This window comes from Giraffa tippelskirchi, chromosome 4 (genome assembly GCF_054371585.1).
Source record: "Giraffa tippelskirchi isolate mGirTip1 chromosome 4, T2T-mGirTip1v1.2.pri, whole genome shotgun sequence".
In the NCBI taxonomy this organism is placed as follows: domain Eukaryota; kingdom Metazoa; phylum Chordata; class Mammalia; order Artiodactyla; family Giraffidae; genus Giraffa; species Giraffa tippelskirchi.
In genome coordinates, this window is record NC_137278.1 from 163,442,896 (window position 1) to 163,463,578 (window position 20,683).

The window sequence follows — 20,683 nt, forward strand, 5'->3', positions numbered from 1 at the left end:
TCCGACAAGTGAGTGACTTCACTTTTATTTTTCATCTCTGAAAAAAATGTGTTTTGAAAACTTATAAACTGTTTAAAATGACCATAAATGGGAAACTGGCTAAGCAAATTATGATACAATATTATCACCAAGAATGATGTTGTAGGTATGTATTTGTGTACATAGAAAGATGTTTTTAGTATATTATTTAATGGAAAAATGATAAAACCATTATAAGACAGCTTTCAAAAATTCTAAGCATATATTTATTTGTGTATGTGTCTCAAACATTATACACTAAAATATTCAGTATTATTTCTCAGTAGTATGATTATAGTATTTATATATATTTTCTTTGTGCTTATATGTATTTTAAATTTTCTGTATTAAATCTTTTACATAAAAACAATAAACTGTAAACAAACCAACTCTCCTCTATTGACTTTAATCATATCAGGATTCATATAAGGGATGTGCTTTAATGTAGAGATTGGTAACTCATATAGTTTTATTCTTGGCCATCCTGTTACTGATTCTCAATGATTCCACAATTCTCGATTGAGACTGGCCTCCTCTTGTACTGATGCATAGTTTGGTCTACTCCCTAGACTGTCAACATTCTGATTTGTCAGTGACCCTTTCATCATGATGCTAGAATTCCCCACATCTGATGATTGCCCTATGGTCAGTTTTGTTTGGACATTCTCTTCTTCAGAGAGCACTTATAGATAGTTATGACTACTCATGGTAATATTTACAAAGATTTGAATGAAAGAAGTTTTTATCTCTTCAATATTGGTGGTAAGGGGAGATTAAGAATCTGAATCTAATGCACCAGACTTGCCCTAGTTAAGCTCTTTGGAGAAACACCTAGGTTATATTGGTTATGGGGTTTCTATCAGAAGATATAAGGTGCCCTGGGTCCCAGTATTTACACAATAAAGATGTTCAGTAAGACTTGTGGAGCATCTCATTCTGAATTTGGCTTGCTTGCAAATGACTCCCTTTACAATTCCTAAGAGAGAGTCTCTGGCTGGGTCAGTATGATGTTTGTTTATTAAACAAAAGTTCATGGCAACTTCAAATGCATTTGACTTTGTATTTAGCCACACTGTGGATTTCTGTATGAGCAACTTATCATCATAGTGATGAAAAGTGAGACAGTGCTAGTGATGTTGTGGTTACAATTGCCCTTTTCATCCTTGATTTTCTGGGGAGTCGGTCTTCCTTGAAACTCTCTCTTGACCATCAATATGGAACTCTGGAGCTCTCACTGATGGAGCTGATCCCTGAGCTGGCATGCACCCAAGCCAGGAATAGACTGGAGTACACTTATTGAGAAGAACACAGTTCTTGATTGCATGTCTGATCCATGGATTACATTGTCTTCACCACAGCAAATGGTTCTGCCATGAAATCTTATTTCTCCTTCCTTTACTCTCTGTGCTTCTCTGTCCCCAGGGGTCTGTAGATTTCAATGAGTCTTCCAAGTCCAAAGGCTTAAATCTGGGCACCCCTCTCTTTTCTATCCAGTTCTTTTTCCGAGGTGGCATTGAGGATGTTACCATGTTTGTTTAATTCTTAGTTATGATTGTTATGATGGGTAATAGCTATTTTATTTCAAGTCTGAACTAAAATTACTGGTTTGCTTTTTTCATTATGCTATGGTTTTTAGAAACATTGCACTTCAGCTTTGCCACTGGATGTTTTAATCATGTGGTAGATATTAGGAGAATAGAATATAAGTGAAGCCTTCAGAGAAAATTAAAAAAAAAAATTAGTTCCAGAGTTGACCGCCTTGCTATTCCTATCGAGGCCTACCTTCTCTCCCTGCAGTTAGTTAGTCACCACGCTTGGAGGGCTGCTTCTAACACTGGCACCAAGGAGATCAGTTTTTCCACTCTCTCCCCCAGAAAAGATCAGGAAGTGCCATAAGGTTCATGAAAATTTAAGCTTGAAGTTTAGAAAACTCAAAACAACCCAAACCCTCAAACATTCAGTTTGGTTTGAATCTTGGACAAAGGTTTGCTATGCAGCCAGTGGAGTCATTCCAGTTTAAGGGCTGTAGTAACTTCATTTCAGGGCTAGTGACGGGGAAATTATGAAACCATAACTTGGATCTTATTTTAACAAAACCAAGAAACAAAAACACTTACTGGAGAATCTGCATGGGAAAGGGGGCCTACCTAACCCCAACTAGTGCTATTTCACTGCGGCAGCTCCTCTTACTATAGGAATTATGAAACCGTTCTTTCCAATTCCTTCAGAGAGAGCTGAATTTTGAAAGCAAATGAGTTGCCTGCATCCAATTTATAAGCCTCACAACAGAAAAGATCTTTCATAGGTGATTAAATCCAACAGGGTTAAGGCCTGTCATAGTGATCTCCCCTCATGGTCAGTTTTCATTTCAAAAATCATCCCAGGAGAACAACTGTAGTTCTTTACCTAGCTGACTTCTGAAACAAATTTTCCACTTTAAAGAGAGCCCAATAATTTAGACCCTATCTTCCTTGGATACCACTTATTTATTCCAGGGATAAGAATTCAATTTAATGACTGTTTCTTGAGTGGCTTTATTATATCCAGCACAGGAGAATGTATTTCAGGCAAGGGTATACAACATAGAAAAAAAAAAAATGTGGTTCTCAAATATCTAATGGACCAGTCTATAATCAGCGATGAAGACCTCTTAGAACAAAAACAAATACAAAAAAGGATTCATTCTGCAATAATTTAGAAAACTTAAGTTGATTTCTAAACATACCCAATAGCGTATCTCACCTTGTTTATAGCTGTTCACTTAACAAATACGGCAAAGCAAAAATGAGGTCAAGCTTCAGGCTGTGCAGATGTAGAAGACAGCCTGGAGGGGCAAAGAGTCAAGGAGGGCCTGCTGAATTTCTGAAGTACACAATCTCAAGGGATTTTAGGAAGATTTGGGGCCTCAGTGTGCTCAGAGATACCGAGAATTTAATAAAGTACGCATTTTCTTACTTAGGTAGAGACTTTGACTTGGCCCATTAAGTGACTAAGTTGAGAAAGTTCCAGTTGGCAAGTAACATAAATATTCCCCAAAGTATCCATATTCTCATCAAACTGGCTGGTTCTCTTAATTGGGAATGTATTTCGTTAGTGATTTTAGTTGGATTATATTAGGCATTACCATCCTTTTAAGTGATTGTTTCTGCTATTACATGGAATCATGTTACTGTGAAATTTGAACTAATTCACATGAAATCAGATATGCTTCAAAAGCTGATGAGCTGTGGTTAATGATATTTGTTGTAACTTGAAATTTTTCTATTAGTGTTTCTGTTAAAATATCACTCTGTAATGACATCAATAATTAACTCCTTTTCATCTTTATGTTTGAACTTTAGAACTACAGGAAGCAAGTCTGCTTCTCAGAATGTAAATACATCTAGTTAATTTTTCAAAATTTGGAGATTCCTGAGAACTATTTTCTGAACAAATAGTGATGCTGTAATGTTTACAGTTTAACAGTGGAAATATAGGAGTATAACATTCTTTAATAATTGAGGATTTAAATTTTTTGTTCTGAATATTTATCAAAGCTATTAATAGGCAATCAATAAATACTCTATGTAGAGCCCTGTGCTCAAGGAGTGAACTGATGATTGAGAAAAGGAAATAAATATAAGTGTTAAATGCCTACTAAGTGTCAGGGACAGTCAGTTCTGAACAAGGAAATAACCATTTCCAGATGGAGATGGTCAGAGGATTCATGGAAAATACGAGATTTGTGTTGGCCTTTGAGGTTGTGGTTTAGTCACTAGGTCATGTCTGACTCTTTTTGCGACCCAATGGACTGTAGCCCGCCAGGCTCCTCTGTCCATGGAATTCTCCAGACAAGAATACTGGAGTTGGTAGCCATTCCCTTCTCCAGGGGATCTTCCTCACCCAGAGACGAAACCTGGGTGTCCTGCACTGCAGGCGAATTCTTTACCAATTTTGAAGGGTATACAAATTTGGAGTAAAGTAAGCAGGTTGTTTCAGATGTGAGGAATCAGGGCATCAGAGACTTGAAAAACAGTTTAGAAGGGGAGAATTAATGTAAGAGAATAGTGGGAATTAGAGCTTGAAAGAAAGAGTAAAATCAGATTTTGAAAGGCTAGCCAAGGACTCTGGGTTTTATCCAATAGATACAAGGAGTTATTCTATATTTTTGAAATGGGAAATGAAATGGTGAAGTAATGTTTTAGGAAGATAATGCTGGTAATAATAGCTTGAATAGATGGAAAAGGAAGTGGTTGAAGGTAGAACAATTGATTAGAAAACCCTTTCACTTGCCTAAAAAAATGATAAAAATCTGGTGTACAGTAGTGGAAAGGAAAATGGAAAGGAAAAACATCATTAGGAAGAGAAAGAGAAATCAATACAGTTGTGAGATTATATGATGTGGGACAATTTACGATGTCATCTTTTGGTTTAATGTGTGATTTGAGACCTGGGTATCAGAATGGTTGCAAAATATTTCTCGTGTTCATAAATGAGAAATGTGAAAAGTAGCTTAGGTTGGGGTTGGAGGAGAAAAATAGGTTTTGTCTTAGGTTTGTTGCTTTTGAGGTGATGGCATACTCTTTGAAAAGCAATTGGGAATGCAGGGCTCAATTTTGTGAGAGACAGAGACAGACAGAGAGACAAAGGTTGGGACTAGTAGTGAAGATTTTGATATTGTCTGTATGTAAGTAACAGTTGGAGTTGGGGAGATAGATTTTAGAGGAGGACCTGCACAAGCAGTGCAAGTTGAGGAACTGTCTCCTGGAGCATTGTGACTTGGAGTAGGTTTATGTGCAGAGCCTACTATTTGTCCCTGGAATGATATTTTCTTCTGCGATGTAAAACTCAAAAGAGTGTATAATTTTTAACATACATAACATGTTTAGGAGATAACTTAATCAATTTGTGTCCTGGTCAAATAGGATTAAAAATTCAACTCAATGAAAATATTTTTATAAATGTTTCTCCATGTTTCTGCATCTGATAAGTTTTCTGAACTTGTTCAAGTCATATAGCTAGTTTGGGGCTAAAAATTTCTCATTTGTAAAATGAGAGTGTTGACTAGAATTCTCAGATGACCTCTAAGGTCCCTTCCAGTTCCTCGATCCTAGTGTCAATTTCTAGGGTATTTCTCTAGTGTGGGTTTCTAGGGTATTTAGCTGATTGACTTGAGTCTTACCAGCAGAGAGCAGACTATTCCACAATTTCTTGAGGGCATAGCTATCTCTTTGGAGGATGGACGGTCTAGGGGGTGTTCTTAGTAGTATTCCTAAACCCACATTATCTTGGAAAATGTCTTATATTTATAATCCATTTAGAGGCCTTTTTCAATCTCCAGTAGCTGGATATGAAGCAAAAATCTTTGAGTTAATGAAAGCTGTTTGTGATGAATTAGTTATGCAGGAGACATAAGAGATGCGGATTTGATCCCTGGGTTGGTAAGACCTCCTGGAGGAGGGCATGGCAACCCACTCCAGTATTCTTGCCTGGAGAATTCCATGAACAGAGGAGCCTGGTGGGCTATGGTCCTTACAGTTTCAAAGAGTTGGACACAACTGAAGTGATTTAGCTGCAGCAGCAGCTACATGACATGTTCTCTTCTCTACCCAAGGCTTCTCTACTAGGAGAAACTTAAAGGTAGATTCAGTGTTGAGTCCTTCTAGAATTTTACTTTCAAGAACTTGGTGTAGACTAATGAGTGTATATTTTTTGAAGTACAGTTGATCCTTGAACAACACAAGTTTGAACTGTGTCGGTCCACTTACACACATATCTTTTTCAATAACTATATTGAAAAAAATTTGAAAATTCACAACAATTTGAAAAATTCACAGGTAAGCCATGTAGCCTAGAAATATTTTTAAAAATAAGGAAAAAGTATCTCACAAATGAATAAAATACATGTAGATGCTAGTCTGTACTTATATAAGCATAAGGTGAGTGGTATTTAACATAAACTTAATAATGTGTTTGTTTTTTTATGTTTTTATGACTTTCAAATAATTATATCACTATGTTGTATGCCTCTGGAGAAGCTGCATATCAGCCTATTAGCACAGGTAACTGTTTTGTTTTTTTTTAAATAACAGTTTTCAAAACTGTATTATGAACATGACTGTAGTACTGTATCTCATAAAAATTTATAATGATACATCCATTAGCATATAAGATACACTACTGTAAAACAATCATCAATTATGGGCTACCATAAGAATAAAAACCATAAAGTAATCACATTGTTGCTTCCTCATTATCAATTCATGAATTCAGTTATACTTGTAAATAAATATGAATTTATGTTGCATATTATGTTTTTATTTTTGATGTTTAGTGTTAGTGATATGTATGATATCTGTAGCATTTTGTATTATATAAGACAATGTTAATGTAGTTACTGACAAACAAGTTGGTTTCATCTGATAAACAGATGGAGTAAACTTACAGTATCAATGCAGTATAGTACAGTACTGTAAATGCATTTTATTTTCCTTATGGATTTCTAATTAACATTTTCTTTCTCTAGCTCACTTTATTGTAAGAAACAGCATGTAATACATATAACATATAAAATATATGTTAACCAACTGTGCTATTGATAAGGTTTCTGGTAAAGATAGGCTTTTAGTAGTTCGATTTGGAGGAGTCAAAACTTGCATATGGATTTTCAACTACATAGGGAGTTAGCACCCTTAACCGCTGCATTGGTAAAGGGTCCACTGTACAATCAGTTTTAGAAGGTTGAGTTCAGTTCAGTCGCGCAGTCGTGTCCAACTCTTTGTGACCTCATGGACTGCAGCACGCCAGGCCTCCCTGTCCACCACCAGCTCCTAAAGCTTGCTCAAACTCATGTCCATTGAGTCAGTGATGCCATCCAGCCATCTCATTCTCTGTCGTCCCCTTCTCCTCCTGCCTTCAATCTTTCCCAGCATCAGGGTCTTTTCCAAGGAGTCAGTTCTTCACATCAGGTGGCCAAAATATTGGAGTTTCAGCCTTAGCATCAGTCCTTCCAATGAATATTCAGGAGGGATTTTCTTTAGAATTAGCTGGCTGGATCTCCTTGCAGTCCAAGGGACTATCAAGAGTCTTCTTCAACACCACAGTTCAAAAGCATCAATTTTTCAGGGCTCAGCTTTCTTTATAGTCCAACTGTCACATCCATACATGACTATTGGGAAAACCATAGCTTTGACTAGATGGACCTTTGTTGGCAAAGTAATGTCTCTGCTTTTTAATATGCTGTCTAGGTTGGTCATAGCTTTTCTTCCAAGGAGCAAGTGTTTTTTAATTTCATGATTCCAGTCACCATCTGCAGTGATTTTGGAGCCCCCCAAAATAAAGTCTGTCACTCTTTCCATTGTTTCTCCATCTATTTGCCATGAAGAGATGTGAAGTGAAGTGAAAGTGCTGCACTCAATATGCCAGCAAATTATGAAAACTCAGCAGTGGCCGCAGGACTAGAAAAGGTCAGTTTTCATTCCAATCCCAAAGAAAAGCAATGCCAAAGAATACTCAAACTAAAACACGATTGCACTCATCTCACTCACTAGTAAAGTGATGCTCGAAATTCTCCAAGCCAGGCTTCAATGGTATGTGAACCATGAACTTCCAGATGTTCATGCTGGATTTAGAAAGGGCAGAAGAACCAGAGATCAAATTGCCAACATCTGCTGGATCATAGAAAAAGCAAGAGAGTTCCAGAAAAACATCTGCTTCTGCTTTATTGACTATGCCAAAGCCTTTGACTGTGTGGACCACAACAAACTCTGGAAAATTCTGATAGAGATGGGAATACCACCTGACCTGCCTCTTGAGAAATCTGTATGCAGGTCAGGAAGCAGCAGTTAGAACTGGACATGGAACAAAAGACTGGTTCCAAATCAGGAAAGGAGTACGTCAAGGCTGTATATTGCCACCCTGCTTATTTAACTCATATGCAGAGTACATCATGAGAAATGCTGGGTTGGATGAAGCACAAGCTGGAATCAAGATTTCCAGGAGAAATATCAATAACCTCAGATACGCAGATGACACCACCCTTATGGCAGAAAACAAAGAACTAAAGAGCCTCTTGAGGAGAGTGAAAAAGTTGGCTTGAGGTTCAACATTCAGAAAACTCAGATCATGGCATCTGGTCCCATCACTTCATGGGAAATAGATGGGGAGACAGTGGAAACAGTGACAGACTTTATTTTTTCGGGCTCCAAAATCACTGCAGATGGTGACTGCAACCATGAAATTAAAAGTTGCTTGTTCCTTGGAAGAAAAGTTATGACCAACCTAGACAGCATATTAAAAAGCAGAGACATTACTTTGCCAACAAAGGTCCATCTAGTCAAAGCTATGGTTTTCCCAGTAGTCATGTATGGATGTGACAGTTGGAATATAAAGAAAGCTGAGCGCCAAAGAATTGGTACTTTTGAACTGTAGTGTTGGAGAAGACTCTTGAGGGTCACTTGGACTGCAAGGAGATCCAACCAGTCCATCCAAAAGGAAATCAGTCCTGAATATTCATTGGAAGGACTTGATGCTGATGCTGAAACTCCAACACTTTGGCCACCTGATGTGAAGAACTGACTCCTTGGAAAAGACCCTGATACTGGGATAGATTGAAGGCAGGAGGAGAAGGGGACAATAGAGGATGAGATGGCTGGATGACATCACTGACTCAATGGACATGAGTTTGAGTAAATTCTGGGAGTTGGTGATGAACAGGGAAGCCTGGTGTGCTCAGTCCATAGGGTTGCAAAGAGTCGGACACGACTGAGCAACTGAACTGAACTGATGGGACCAGATGCCATGATCTTAGTTTTTTTAATGTTGAGTTTTAAGCCAGCTTTTTCACTCTCCTCTTTCACTTTCATCAAGAGGCTCTTTAGTTCCTCTTCACTTTCTGCCATAAGGGTGGTGTCATCTGCATATCGGAGGTTATTGATATTTCTCCTGGAAACCTTGATTCCAGCTCGTGCTTCATCCAGCTTGGCATTTCACATGATGTACTCTGCATAAAGTTAAATAAGCAGGGTGACAATATATAGTCTTGATGTACTTCTTTCCCAATTTGGAACCAGTCCATTGTTCCATGCCTGGTTCTAACTGTTGCTTCTTGACCTGCATCCAGATTTCTCAGGAGGCAGGTCAGATGGTCTGGTATTCCCATCTCTTTAAGAATTTTCCACAGTTTGTTGCGATCCATGCAGCCAAAGTCTTTGAGGTAGTCAATAAGGGAGAAGTAGATGTTTTCCTGGAACTCTTTTGCTTTTTCTATGATCCAGTGGATGTTTAGAAGGTTGGAGACATGCAATTCAACAAATTTTAAGTATCTTCTAGGTATAAAGCATTGTGGAAAGGAAGAATAAATGTATTAATAAATAAATAAACATACGAAGATGAATAAGGTACAATTTCTGTCTTCAAGGAAGCATACTGTTTCATAGGAGAACCTGGAATATAAATAAATACTCCACATGAGTACATGAAAAGAGTAGTACAGTAGAAGGAAGTACTGAGTGTAGGGTGACTGAGATGCCAGCCTCCTGTTGCAAACTGGAATAACTATCTTCTGGTATGTGCTGTTCCTAAATTGCCTGAGCAGGTGGTTGTTAGCCCATATCCTTCAAGTCTTGGGTCTAAAGTAGGTGACTGATTTATTTTGAGCAAATATCTATGAAAGGTTTTAGTCTATCTTAATAATCAACTTAGATCACAGCATATTGTTTGTGCAAGATATTAAAAGGACTGACTCACTGAAAATGATTGACTAGTTATAAATAGACACTGCATTTTTGGCAAGATGCAGATGAAAGCTTTTATGAAGTTATACAATTGTGGCAAGATATTGTCAACTGTTGTACTCGTATTCAGATCATTGGAAAATCACATCAATATTGTCAGTATACTACTTAGCAGACAGGCATGCTGACATAAACAAGTTATCAAGCTGCAGACTAAACTGAAGACCTACAAAGGAATGATGCTTTACAGAACATTCTATGAATACCATATTTGTTACGTATATCATATCCAACTTCTGGATGAGTGTCATTTTTAGATTTCCTGTGTTGAATTTAACATAAAGGTGACAAAGTTAGATTTATAAATAAGTACATGGCATTTATGTCCTTCAGAGTGCTTGCTAAAATATTCTTGTTCTATAATGTCACTCATCTGAAAGATAACTATGTTTTCTGGTAGTGAAAAGGTATTCTTTCCTGTTTGGTGCTTCTATATTCTTTTTCAGTTTAACACATCAAAAGACAGAAATTAGAATATTGAGGATAAATAGTCATAGGTGCATTGACTAAACTTCCAGATTTAAGGAGTATTTGAAAGCTATCTGGCCTGGAAAGTGATCTGGGGGAGGCAATTATAAACTTCAACTCATTATGAAAGTCTCTGAATGATTTGATTATTTAATGTAGGGATAAATCTCTCTAAACTGTGATAAAAGTTCTGATTCCAGATTTGTGTCACTAGTTTTTGAGTGGGAGCAATCCTAAAAATGACTTCCAAGATGTGTGATCTGAATGAGGGCATCAAAAGAGTCTAAGCTACCCATAAGGTATGTTTCCATTGGCTCTAAACCCCCAGACCCAGCCCTGAGTGACTCTTTGTATATTGTGTTTAAAGAACCCATGTTAAAATGAACTATATTTTCTGGCAGGAGTAACATATGAATAATACTGGCTAGCATTCAAGTGCCTAAATCTTAGTTAATATTTACCATACCTTTATGAAGTTGATACTATCGTATTTAATCATTTTAAGATTCACTTTTTCCCCCCACATTTTCACAGTGAAATTAGGAGGTATTTTAGAATTAATGGTGTCTTTACAAGCATTATTTGAACATTCTTTTCTTTTGCAAGCCTTGGGGCTTGTCAAATCATGATGAGACTGACAAGAGACTGCATCATAGATTAGATGAAATATGGTATTAGCCACCACTCCCCTTCATCCAACCTGACCTAAAAGAAAACTGGGACATGAAGCTAAGTAAACTGTTCAACATCACAGAACTGATAAGTATTTGAGCCAGGATTCCACATAGTTATAATTAACTCAATCCAGGACTGATGTTTACAACCACACCTTTCTGCTGTCTGGTAATCTAGCAAAATTGGTATATCTGAATAGCTATCCTCACAAAGCTGCACTCTTTGGACAGTGGAGATGGGAAGAAAAGGAATTTATAAGGACCACCGTGGACTGTTGAGTGAAGGGGTACAGTAGAGGACCCTTCGAAGCCAGGGTAATTATGAGCAGAACAGACTCTGAGAGGACAGGAAAGCTACAGGAATGTTGGGAAACCCTGAAGGTGATGAAGGTGAAGGTCATTCACTTCACTTTTTTGTCCAGGGCCAGAACTGTGTGTGCAAAAGCTTCTAAATGGGATGCAGAAAGACAATCCTTGTGTAACAGGGAGTTATTTATCTGTATCTATACATTTACATCTATACCGATGCATGTGTGCTACGTCACTTCAGTCGTGTTTGACTCTATGTGACCCTATGGACTGCAGCCCGCCAGGCTCCTCTGTCCATGGGATTCTCCAGGCAAGAATACTGAATTCTCCATGCCCTCCTCCAGCAGATCTTCCCAACCCAGAGATCTAACCCATGTCTCTTAACGTCTCCTGCATTGGCAGGCAGGTTCTTTACCACTAGTGGTCACATGGGAAGCTCATCTGTATCTATACTTATATCTATTATTTGAAAGAGATATTTGTATTGGGCTTTTTTTTTTTTTTTTAAAGGAAATGTTACATTATTAACAAGCATTAGGAGCGGAGTTTGGGGAAGAATGGATACATGTGTATGTCCCTACATGTATGAAGGAACAGCCGAGTTCTTTTGCTGTTCACCTGAAACTACCACAACTGTTAATCAGCTGTACTCCAATACAAAATAAAAGTTTTAAAAGCAACTAAATATTTTAAAAAACCATTTTCTTATCCTACATTTAGATTTTATAACTTTATTTATTTATTTATTTATTTAATAAATTTATTTTAGTTGGGGGCTAATTACTTTACAATATTGTAATAGTTTTTGCCATACATTGACATGTTATTCTTTTCTTTTTAATTATTTGCTTATTTTATTTTCACAGTGCCTAGCATAGTTCAATGTAACTTGAAGCTCAAGTATTTATTTAATAAATGAAAAATACTACATGGACTCTTGGAAGCCTATTTGGGTGAGAAGAAGGATGCTCTAAGTGGGGATGGGACACCTCTGAAAGAGTTTTATCAGCTGCAGAAATAACAAAGAGTACTGCAATTTCTCGTCCTGCTTGTCAAGAAACGAGGTAGGCAAATTAAAATCAGTCAGGATCTAGCACTGCTGCTCTACCTTCAACAGTAAAGATGAACCAAGGAAAAGACAATCCAGTGAAAATACTCTGTCATTACTCCCTGTCAACTCCAGTGAGCATTTGCACAAACATGACACACAGCAACACATATACACACTCATATATAAATTTTTGTATTTTCTTTTGCCTTTGTGTCTAGTCATCTCAAATGAGTCGACTCATGTTTTGGCTAATATAACCAAACCAGACTCTTTGGCTCAGCTCTACCTGCAAACTTTCTGGCCTGTTTGGGTATAGTGAAGTGGTTTGAGTTTCTGAGAACAAATAATCAGGCTCTAAGGGAAGTCCAGGGTTATACAAAACCCATTTGTTTCTGCCTCTGTGGGTTCTGTAACCCTGTTGAAAGGAAAACAAAGTTAGATTAGGACAGTGCTTGGCTACATGGGCTTCATGAGATTTTTTTCCATTTAGTGTTATCAGAACATGTATTTAATTATTGTTGTTCTAGACTTGATAAGCTTAGGGATTTGTACCTTTAAATTACATCTCCCTTAATGAACTGCATACGATATCTTGGACTCAGAATTAGTGTTGGTGTGGACCAGAATGCTGACCTTGTCTTTTTTTATTTAGTCTCATCCGTTGGGCTTTAAAGATAGATGAAGTTTCAAACTAGGTCTAAGAGTATCATCAACTCAAAGAGACTGAGAGTATAGTTACTTATTTTATTAGCTTTACTCCATCATTTTTCTGCATCTTTTCATTTCATTTTATTCTCATTCCATAAAAACATCAGATATTTGTGTTGATGTTTGGGGAAAACAGTCAGTTACAATATAGACTGATGGAGACTACTGACCCTGGCAAGTGAGTTTTGATGACCAGAGGGCAATAATTGGGCCAAATATAAGACTTCTTTCCATGGTGTTCATGGAGATAGTGTTTAAACCATTTTTAAGTAGTTTTAAAATGTGGTAGAACATAAATCTCAGTTTGTAGGTATTTTTTCTTTATCAGGGACAGAGCATCTAGAAATTCTGCTCTATTAATCATATTCAATCTTTTCCAAATCATGAATCACCTGACTACAATCACTTAGTCATATATACCCTCTCAAATAACTTACAGTGAATTGCGTGAGAGTTGGACCATAAAAAAAGCTGAGCACTGAAGAATTGACCTTTTGAACTATGGAGTTGCAGAAGACTATTGAGAGTCCCTTGGACTGCAAGGAGATCAAACCGGTCAATCCTAAAGGAAACCAATCCTGAATATTCATTGGAAGGACTGATGCTGAAGCTGAAACTCCAATACTTTGGCCACCTGATGTGAAGAACTGACTCATTGGAAAAGACCCTGATACTGGGAAAGATTGAAGGCAGGAGGAGAAAGGGATGACAGAGGATGAGATGGTTGGATGGCATCACCGACTCAATGGTTATGAGTTTGAGCAAGCTCTGGGAGTTAGTGATGGACGGGGAGGCCTGGCGTGCTGCAGTCCATGCAGCTGCAGAGAGCTGGACATGACTGAGCGACTGAACTGAACTGAACTCTGTGTGTGTCCATTTACCCAGAGGCAACTGCTAATATTATTTTTATAGAAATTATATACATTTAATTTCCCAAATAAAGCACAGCCTTGTCTATTAAGTTTGAGGCAGGTATTTAAGAAGGTAGGAAGCACTTTTCTCATACTCAAGCTCAGAACTCATGTCCAGATGAAATGAAATAGGAGCCACCTTCCCAAATGGTGGGGCTTTTCATTTCCTAAGCAGGAGCAGAGAGGGAGTGGTAGTCGGCTCAGTGGGCCAACTTTCTGCTTCTGATCTTATTTATCAGATAATGTGTTAGGATTCAGGCTTCCCTGGTGGCTCAGTGGTAAAGAATCTGCCTGCTAATGCAGGAGACACGAGTGTGATCCCTGGGTCACGAAGATCCCCTGGAGAAGGAAATGGCTCCCCATTCCAGTATTCTTACCTGGGAAATCCCATGGACAGAGGAGCCTGGTTGGCTACAGTCCATGGGGCCACAAAGAATCAGACATGACTTGGTGACTGAACAACAACAATAAAAACAATTCTAGGATTCAGTGACTATCAGTATCACCTATGAGATAGTAACAGAATCAAAGGTTTTGTACCAGTGAGGCTGGAGAAGACAGATGATAACACAAGTAGCTGCTCATATTATGAAACAGGGTTATGAGGTCAGAGGAGGGTAAGAATAGTCTGAGGAATACATAAAAGTTAACTCCATAGTAATTATTCCACTCCCACCCCCAAATCAATTTTTTTGTAATCATGATTCCTTAAATCGAAAGTAAGCACAAAACTCTTGTAAGACATTGGTTTAAAACCCAGTATTTGGGTAAGTGAAAGAAGGTGAGAAAACACCAGATGAAAAAAGTTTGGAGTTGAACACTGGACATATTCCTTCATGGCACAAGAGCAGGGTTATAACTCTTCAATGGTGTTTTGGTAACTGTTGGATTTTTAATTTCCATGTGCTTATTATTTTTTTTTCTTTGAAATGCCAGAGAGCATTGCCTGGGCCCTTCAACATCTGACTTGGTCATAATATAGTAGTCAGACTGGGATTTGTACTTTTCATGGGAACACTGAAAATTTACAGTTAGGCAAAGATCAGAAGGGCAATCCCATTGGAGCTAAACCAATGTTGGTCATTAGCCACATGAAGACAGCCAGATCTTTTACCAGAAAGACACACATGATGAGTTTTGGGACCATGTTGACCATGTTGATGGGGTTACTCTCATAATTATGGAAAACTGAAAATCGCTCGATTGCATGGCCTTTTGACTTTTGTACAGCTTGGATGACAGACTTGTAGACCCTGAAGTTTATAGTGAGAAAGAGGGGAGCCAGAATAATGTAAGAAGCCACACTGATGATGCTGAAATCTCCAAGATAAGCAGCACTATCAGTGTGGGGCAAGATCCAAGCTCAGCTTTCTTCACATTGTGCCAGAAAATCAGATGGTGTATTGCAAAGGAGGCATCAGAGCATGTTCCCAGGCAATTCCCTCCCATGTCCCATCCCCTCATTAGTGGGCAAGGAGGTTTGGGCCCCCGAGGATGAAGAGGAGTTAGATGGGATTGACAGGCTTCCAATGGCTCTACCATGAGCTTTTCCACAAAGGGCAAGGGAGAAAGCGGGGAAGTAAAATAACCACTCTGTCAGCTCCGCCAAGTGCCTTTGCTCCTTCTAATTCGTGCCTATGCTCTGACTACCAGTGATGTTTTGATATATAGCCTTCCAGACTTTATTATTTTATATGCTAACTGGAACTTTTCCTGTTTAATATTTCACTTATAATCCCCTCTCCCTTTGCATTTTTCCCCACTGAAATGGTTCCCTAATTGTTTTCTTTTGTCTCTCTGCCTCTGCCCTAATCCCATTCTCTTGAGGTAGAGTCTAGTAATGTTTTGATATATAGCCTTCCAGACTTCCTCAATTATTTTATACGCTAACTGGAACCATAACTGTTTTCACTGGATGGGACCTTGGAGATCATCTTTCCATCTCTCTTTACTCCCTCCCGCTGCCCTCCTAGCCCTGCCATGGCAGGCTTCCAGAAGATGCATGGGCTAAATGCCCCACCTGAGACACCACCTCAGCCAGTGATTGGCATAACTTGGACTAGAGCCCAGGTATTTCAGTCCTGGTTAAATGACCTTTCTGCTGCATCCCACAATTTTATTTCTTAGCCTGTTTCATGACCTAAAAGAAGCAGTTTCTATAAGATAGATTCAAGTGGTTTATGGGCAAATTTAGTTTACAAAGTGACCATTCATTTCCTGATGGAAAACAAGCAAACAGACGAACCAACAAACAAACTTCTAACCAAATAGATGGCTATAGTTCACCTCTGTTTTTTCTTTGGCCTCAGTGACTGGCTCGTAGGCCCTGTGCTCTGCCTTCCTGGAGCAGTTTTCTTATATTAAGATTGTTCTTAGATCCATCTCTCATATAGTCAGCTTTTGGTGCTTCTTTTTCTTTTTTTTTTAATAAACATACTCTATTTTTTTAAAAGATTTTTCTAATGTGGACAAGTTTTTCAAAGTCTTTATCAAATTTGTTACAATATTGCTTCTGTTTTATGTTTTGGCTTTTTTGGGTGAGAGGCCTGTGGGATCTTAGCTTCCTGCCCAGTGATCGAACCCACACCACTTGCATTGGAAGGTGAGGTCTTAACTGCTGGTCCACCAGGGAAGTCCCAGTTTTTTGCTTCTTATTCTGTTTTCTTATTTGTCACTTGCTTTGGCCTTGTTTTCAGCTCTCCCTGCTTTTTCGCAAGTGCTTCCAGAAAGGCTGAACTTAAACCAGCCAGGCCATCCAAGTTGCTGACTTTCTGGGTATGTTCAAGGTGTTCCCCATAAAAACCAGGACTCTCCCCTGGTGTGGGACATTGTGTTTCTTATTCATGTACCTTCAACTGAAATTTGTAGCTTGAGCAGTAAATTCTGACCCACCTTAAACTGCTCATCTTGACTTTTTCTTTAAATTTTGTAACAGCTCTCTCTCTAAGCTTTCTAAGTTCAACTCACGCACACACCTACATCCACTTTTATAGATAGTGCACACTTTCCCAAAATAACATTAATAAAAACCTTGGGGTCTCATTCTACCGCCACCCCAAACACTCTCAGAATTTCTCACCCAGTCCACCTAGAAGTCCTAAGATCACTCTTCACACCAGGCCCAGATCTTTGGACTTTGTTCAAAGTCCATCCTGTCTTCCAAGTCACAGTAAACATGCTCATGTTAACTACAGTCAGATCTCTGACACAGACAGAATTCATAGTGATTTTTGGATATGGGGATTCTTTTTTTTTCTTTTTTTGCCAAGGGTATGATTTGAACAAACTTGAGTTTTCAAGGAAGAGAGCCATCAGAGAGTGAATGCCAGAGAGATCCACTTTGCAAACATTATGTGCAATTATTAGAATACAAGTGAGCTCTTCTGAGTTTGATGGTGGTGGCTGCTGCTTGGGGGAATCTCTTTCTTTCCCATAAACCTCTGGCTGTTGTTGTTTCCCCTTGTGTGTGCTTGCACGTGTGCTGTGGGGGATGTTAAACAAGTATTGTTTTTGTTTCATGTGACTACAGAATAACGCTTTCATGTTTACCTTTCATATCCACTTTAAGGATGGAATCTGTTTTACAACTGGGACTGCTGCTATGACCGATTCTGTAGCATTGCCTTCAGTTCAGGCACATGCCTCTGAAACCTTAATCACTAACAGATGCTGCCCTGAATCAAGAATTCCCCTCTCTGGCTACGCAGCCTGAGCAATGAGCTGCCTAACTTGGATCCTACAGGCTTCTTGAGAAACTCCATAGCCTGTATTACTAGCACACTGGTAACAGGCAGAAGATTGATGTTTTCCAGGCCCAAGTAGGACTTTGAAATAATACCTAGCAGTTGTAGAGAGCTATTTATTTTCCCCTCCTTCTACAAGTGTTTTCACATACATGATCTCATTGTACCCTTCAAATAGTCCTTGGAGTTAAGTAGGGAAAGCAGTATTTTCCCCTAGGAACCTGAGGTCCAGAGATGTTAAGTTACTTGCTCAAGGTTACACATTAGCTTTGACTCCTAGTACTTCCACTAAAGTGACACTGGTATTTACTTTGTCTTGTGTCAAAATTGTCTAAGGTCTTTTCAGGTGCTGCGTGAAACCAAACTGTCATTCTTACAGCTCAGATTTAATTAAATTTGTAACAGCTTTAGTAGTTTTTGTACCCCCTCCCCCGCCCAATCCTTAAATTATAACTATAAGGCAGTGACTGTGTGTGCCTAAAAGTTATTTGGGGAGCTGTTCAGTAGATCCTGGTTTAGCAGATGGAAGGTGCAGCCTCAAATTTAGTACTTTTTATAAAAACCACCCTCGTGTTTCTGAATTCAGGTGGTCTCTGTCAATAGTGTTGTAAGAGCTAAAGTAAGCAAGGCACTTAAGATTTCTAGGCCTCAGTTTCCTCATTCAAAGAACAAAAGAAACAAGAATAGAATTATTAAATTATCTCCAGAAATTAACTTAGATTCTAATCTAAATTTAACAGCTAACATCGAAATTCCTCTTCTGGAAGAAGCAGTATCTGTCTGGAAAAAATACCTTGGAGGGGAAAAGTGAAACCTCCAGGGTCTGAGTTTTCTGGAGAGAGAAAAGAGTAAGAATAGAGGGGAATTTACAGAAAGACATGAAGTTAAGTGCTGATTATGTAAAGAGCCAACTGGGGAATCCTTGGTGGTAGGATTACTAGAAAGGACCTAGGTGAAGAGGAGTGGTTGATGTGAAGCTGTTTGCTCTGGGTGCAGGCTATGATCTTCCTTGTGATCCTTCTGTATTCAGCTAAGCTGTATTTTATGTGAATGGAGGCTTTTCTATGGGAATTAATGAAGAGACTGAATTTCACTTCTGAATTGACATAATGGGGAACTGAGCAGAAGAGACCATAAGAACTCTTGGTGATTTGAAGAAATCTTGGGGAAAACTCAGACTAGAATTGCAGGCTTAAACTCACTGCACCTAGCTACCTATGGGATGGATATGATCAGGTGACATCTGGGTGAATACACGATAGTTAGCATGAGGACATTATAGAAAATATTATTTTTTGGAATACTCTCATGGCTTGAGCCAAACTGGGATGTGATTAGATCTGTCTTAATAAAGATACATATTGAGATAGTGAATGTGAACAAGAATGTTTGCAAATAGAGTGGGTGAAAGATTAAGAACCTTCAGAAGCATTTCCAGCTTTGACCCCAGTTCAAGAATGATTTTAACTAGATCTAGTGCTTCTGTTCCCTTTCCTATATGCAATATGTAATGGTAGTTCATATGGACTTTTGATAGTTTTAATCTAACAGCCAGAACCAAAAAGAAGAATTTTCTGTATCTGGAAATACTTTAAGATCTTGAGAAAGCTTTCTTAGTCTGAAGGAGCAGAGAATGGAGAGATGCAAGGCACAGAACCAAGGCATTAATTTAAATTCAGAAAAGAACAGACATTTTACATGAATATAAAGAGCAAAAGGAGCAAAAATGTCCTCTTTGCAGAGAAATATGAATACAGCTATGCTGGCTTTAAAAAAAAAGGGGCCAGGTCCTCATCTATGGTATGAAAATGGAAGAGTCCCAGTTTAGGGGTTTAGATGATAACAAGATTCATTGAGAACACTTGTGTTGAATAATTTCAGTCCTCTTAGTAATGAAGTGAATTAGAGTTGAGATTAAAGAAGTTTGTGAGCATCACAAGAGCTCTGGACTAGTTCTGGGAGAAGTAAACTAGGGAGGAAATGATAAATTAATGGCAAGGCTGGCTATTAGTGGCTAAGGTCAAAGAACCTCTACATAATCTTAGACAAACTTCTCAAATAAAAGCTCTTTTTTCTGGGCTTCCCAGGTGGTTCTAGTGGTAAAGAACCTGTAAATGCAGGAGATGTAAGAGACTCAGCTTTAATCCCTGGGTCAGGAAGATCCCCTGGAGGAGGGCATAGCAACCCACTCCAGTATTCTTACCTGGAGAATCCCATGGACAGAGGAGCCTGGTGGGCTACAGTTCATATGGTCACAAAGAGTCAGACGCGACTTAGCCCACACACACCACCTTTTTACTGTCACTAAATTCAGTTCTTTCTGAGAACACTGCTCAAGTGGGCTTCCCATTTTCCGCCTCCCTCCTCGTCATGGGACTAGGAGAAGCAAGCAGAGAAAATGCCTTTATTCTTCTGGCTGCCTTTTCATTACTTATTCTTGGAATCAGCAAATATTTGGCGAGCAGCTACTAGTCTAGGTGTTCTGGGTTAGGTGGTGGGGATGCAATTGCAGACAAAACAAAGCCCTCCTGGTGAACTTATTTTAACTCCTTGGATAAAAATACCACCATTGAAGTTTATGCTGAATGTAAGAATACTACCCTTTCTCTTTCTTGTTGCTATTATTTACCAGATAACCCCTTTGTTGAAGGTTTTGATGTTTGTTCTCCGAGTCTGGATTGTGGCAGGGAGAAGAGCTGAGCATTGTTTGAGCTCTCTCCACTCTTCAGATGTGAGAGATCATGCCCTGAATCTCTTTTTTGTAAGCCATTTCCTATCACTGAAAAGACTGAGTGGGCATCCATCACAATCTTTCTCTGGGACATCTTCACCTATTCAGCAAAGTTAACAAAGAATATTATATACCTTTGGTTTGCTCCTTCCCTTGAGGCTGAGTTTTAACCAGTATTTATTGCTCAGTCACGTATTTTTACCATTTGGTATCAAAAAGCAGTTGCTTTCTCTAACCCTGTAAATCCTCAAATTTCTGAACATATTCTCTTTTATTCCTGCTTATACATTGATCAGT

The 20,683-nt window shown here is 38.6% G+C and overlaps 1 protein-coding gene and 1 pseudogene across 1 annotated transcript in view; one reads left to right on the forward strand and one right to left on the reverse strand.

Moving 5' to 3' along the window:
* PARPBP (PARP1 binding protein) overlaps positions 1–13,414 on the forward strand; it is a 98,111-nt gene extending 84,697 nt beyond the window's left edge. Inside the window, exon 10 of the mRNA XM_081595563.1 lies at positions 12,109–13,414. Coding sequence (XP_081451689.1) covers positions 12,109–12,120 — 12 coding nt within the window. The 3' untranslated portion in view covers positions 12,121–13,414. The remainder of the gene's footprint in view (positions 1–12,108) is intronic.
* Positions 13,415–14,661: 1,247 nt separating this feature from the next.
* On the reverse strand, positions 14,662–18,026 carry LOC145545692 (reticulon-3 pseudogene; annotated as a pseudogene).
* Positions 18,027–20,683: the final 2,657 nt, after the last annotated feature.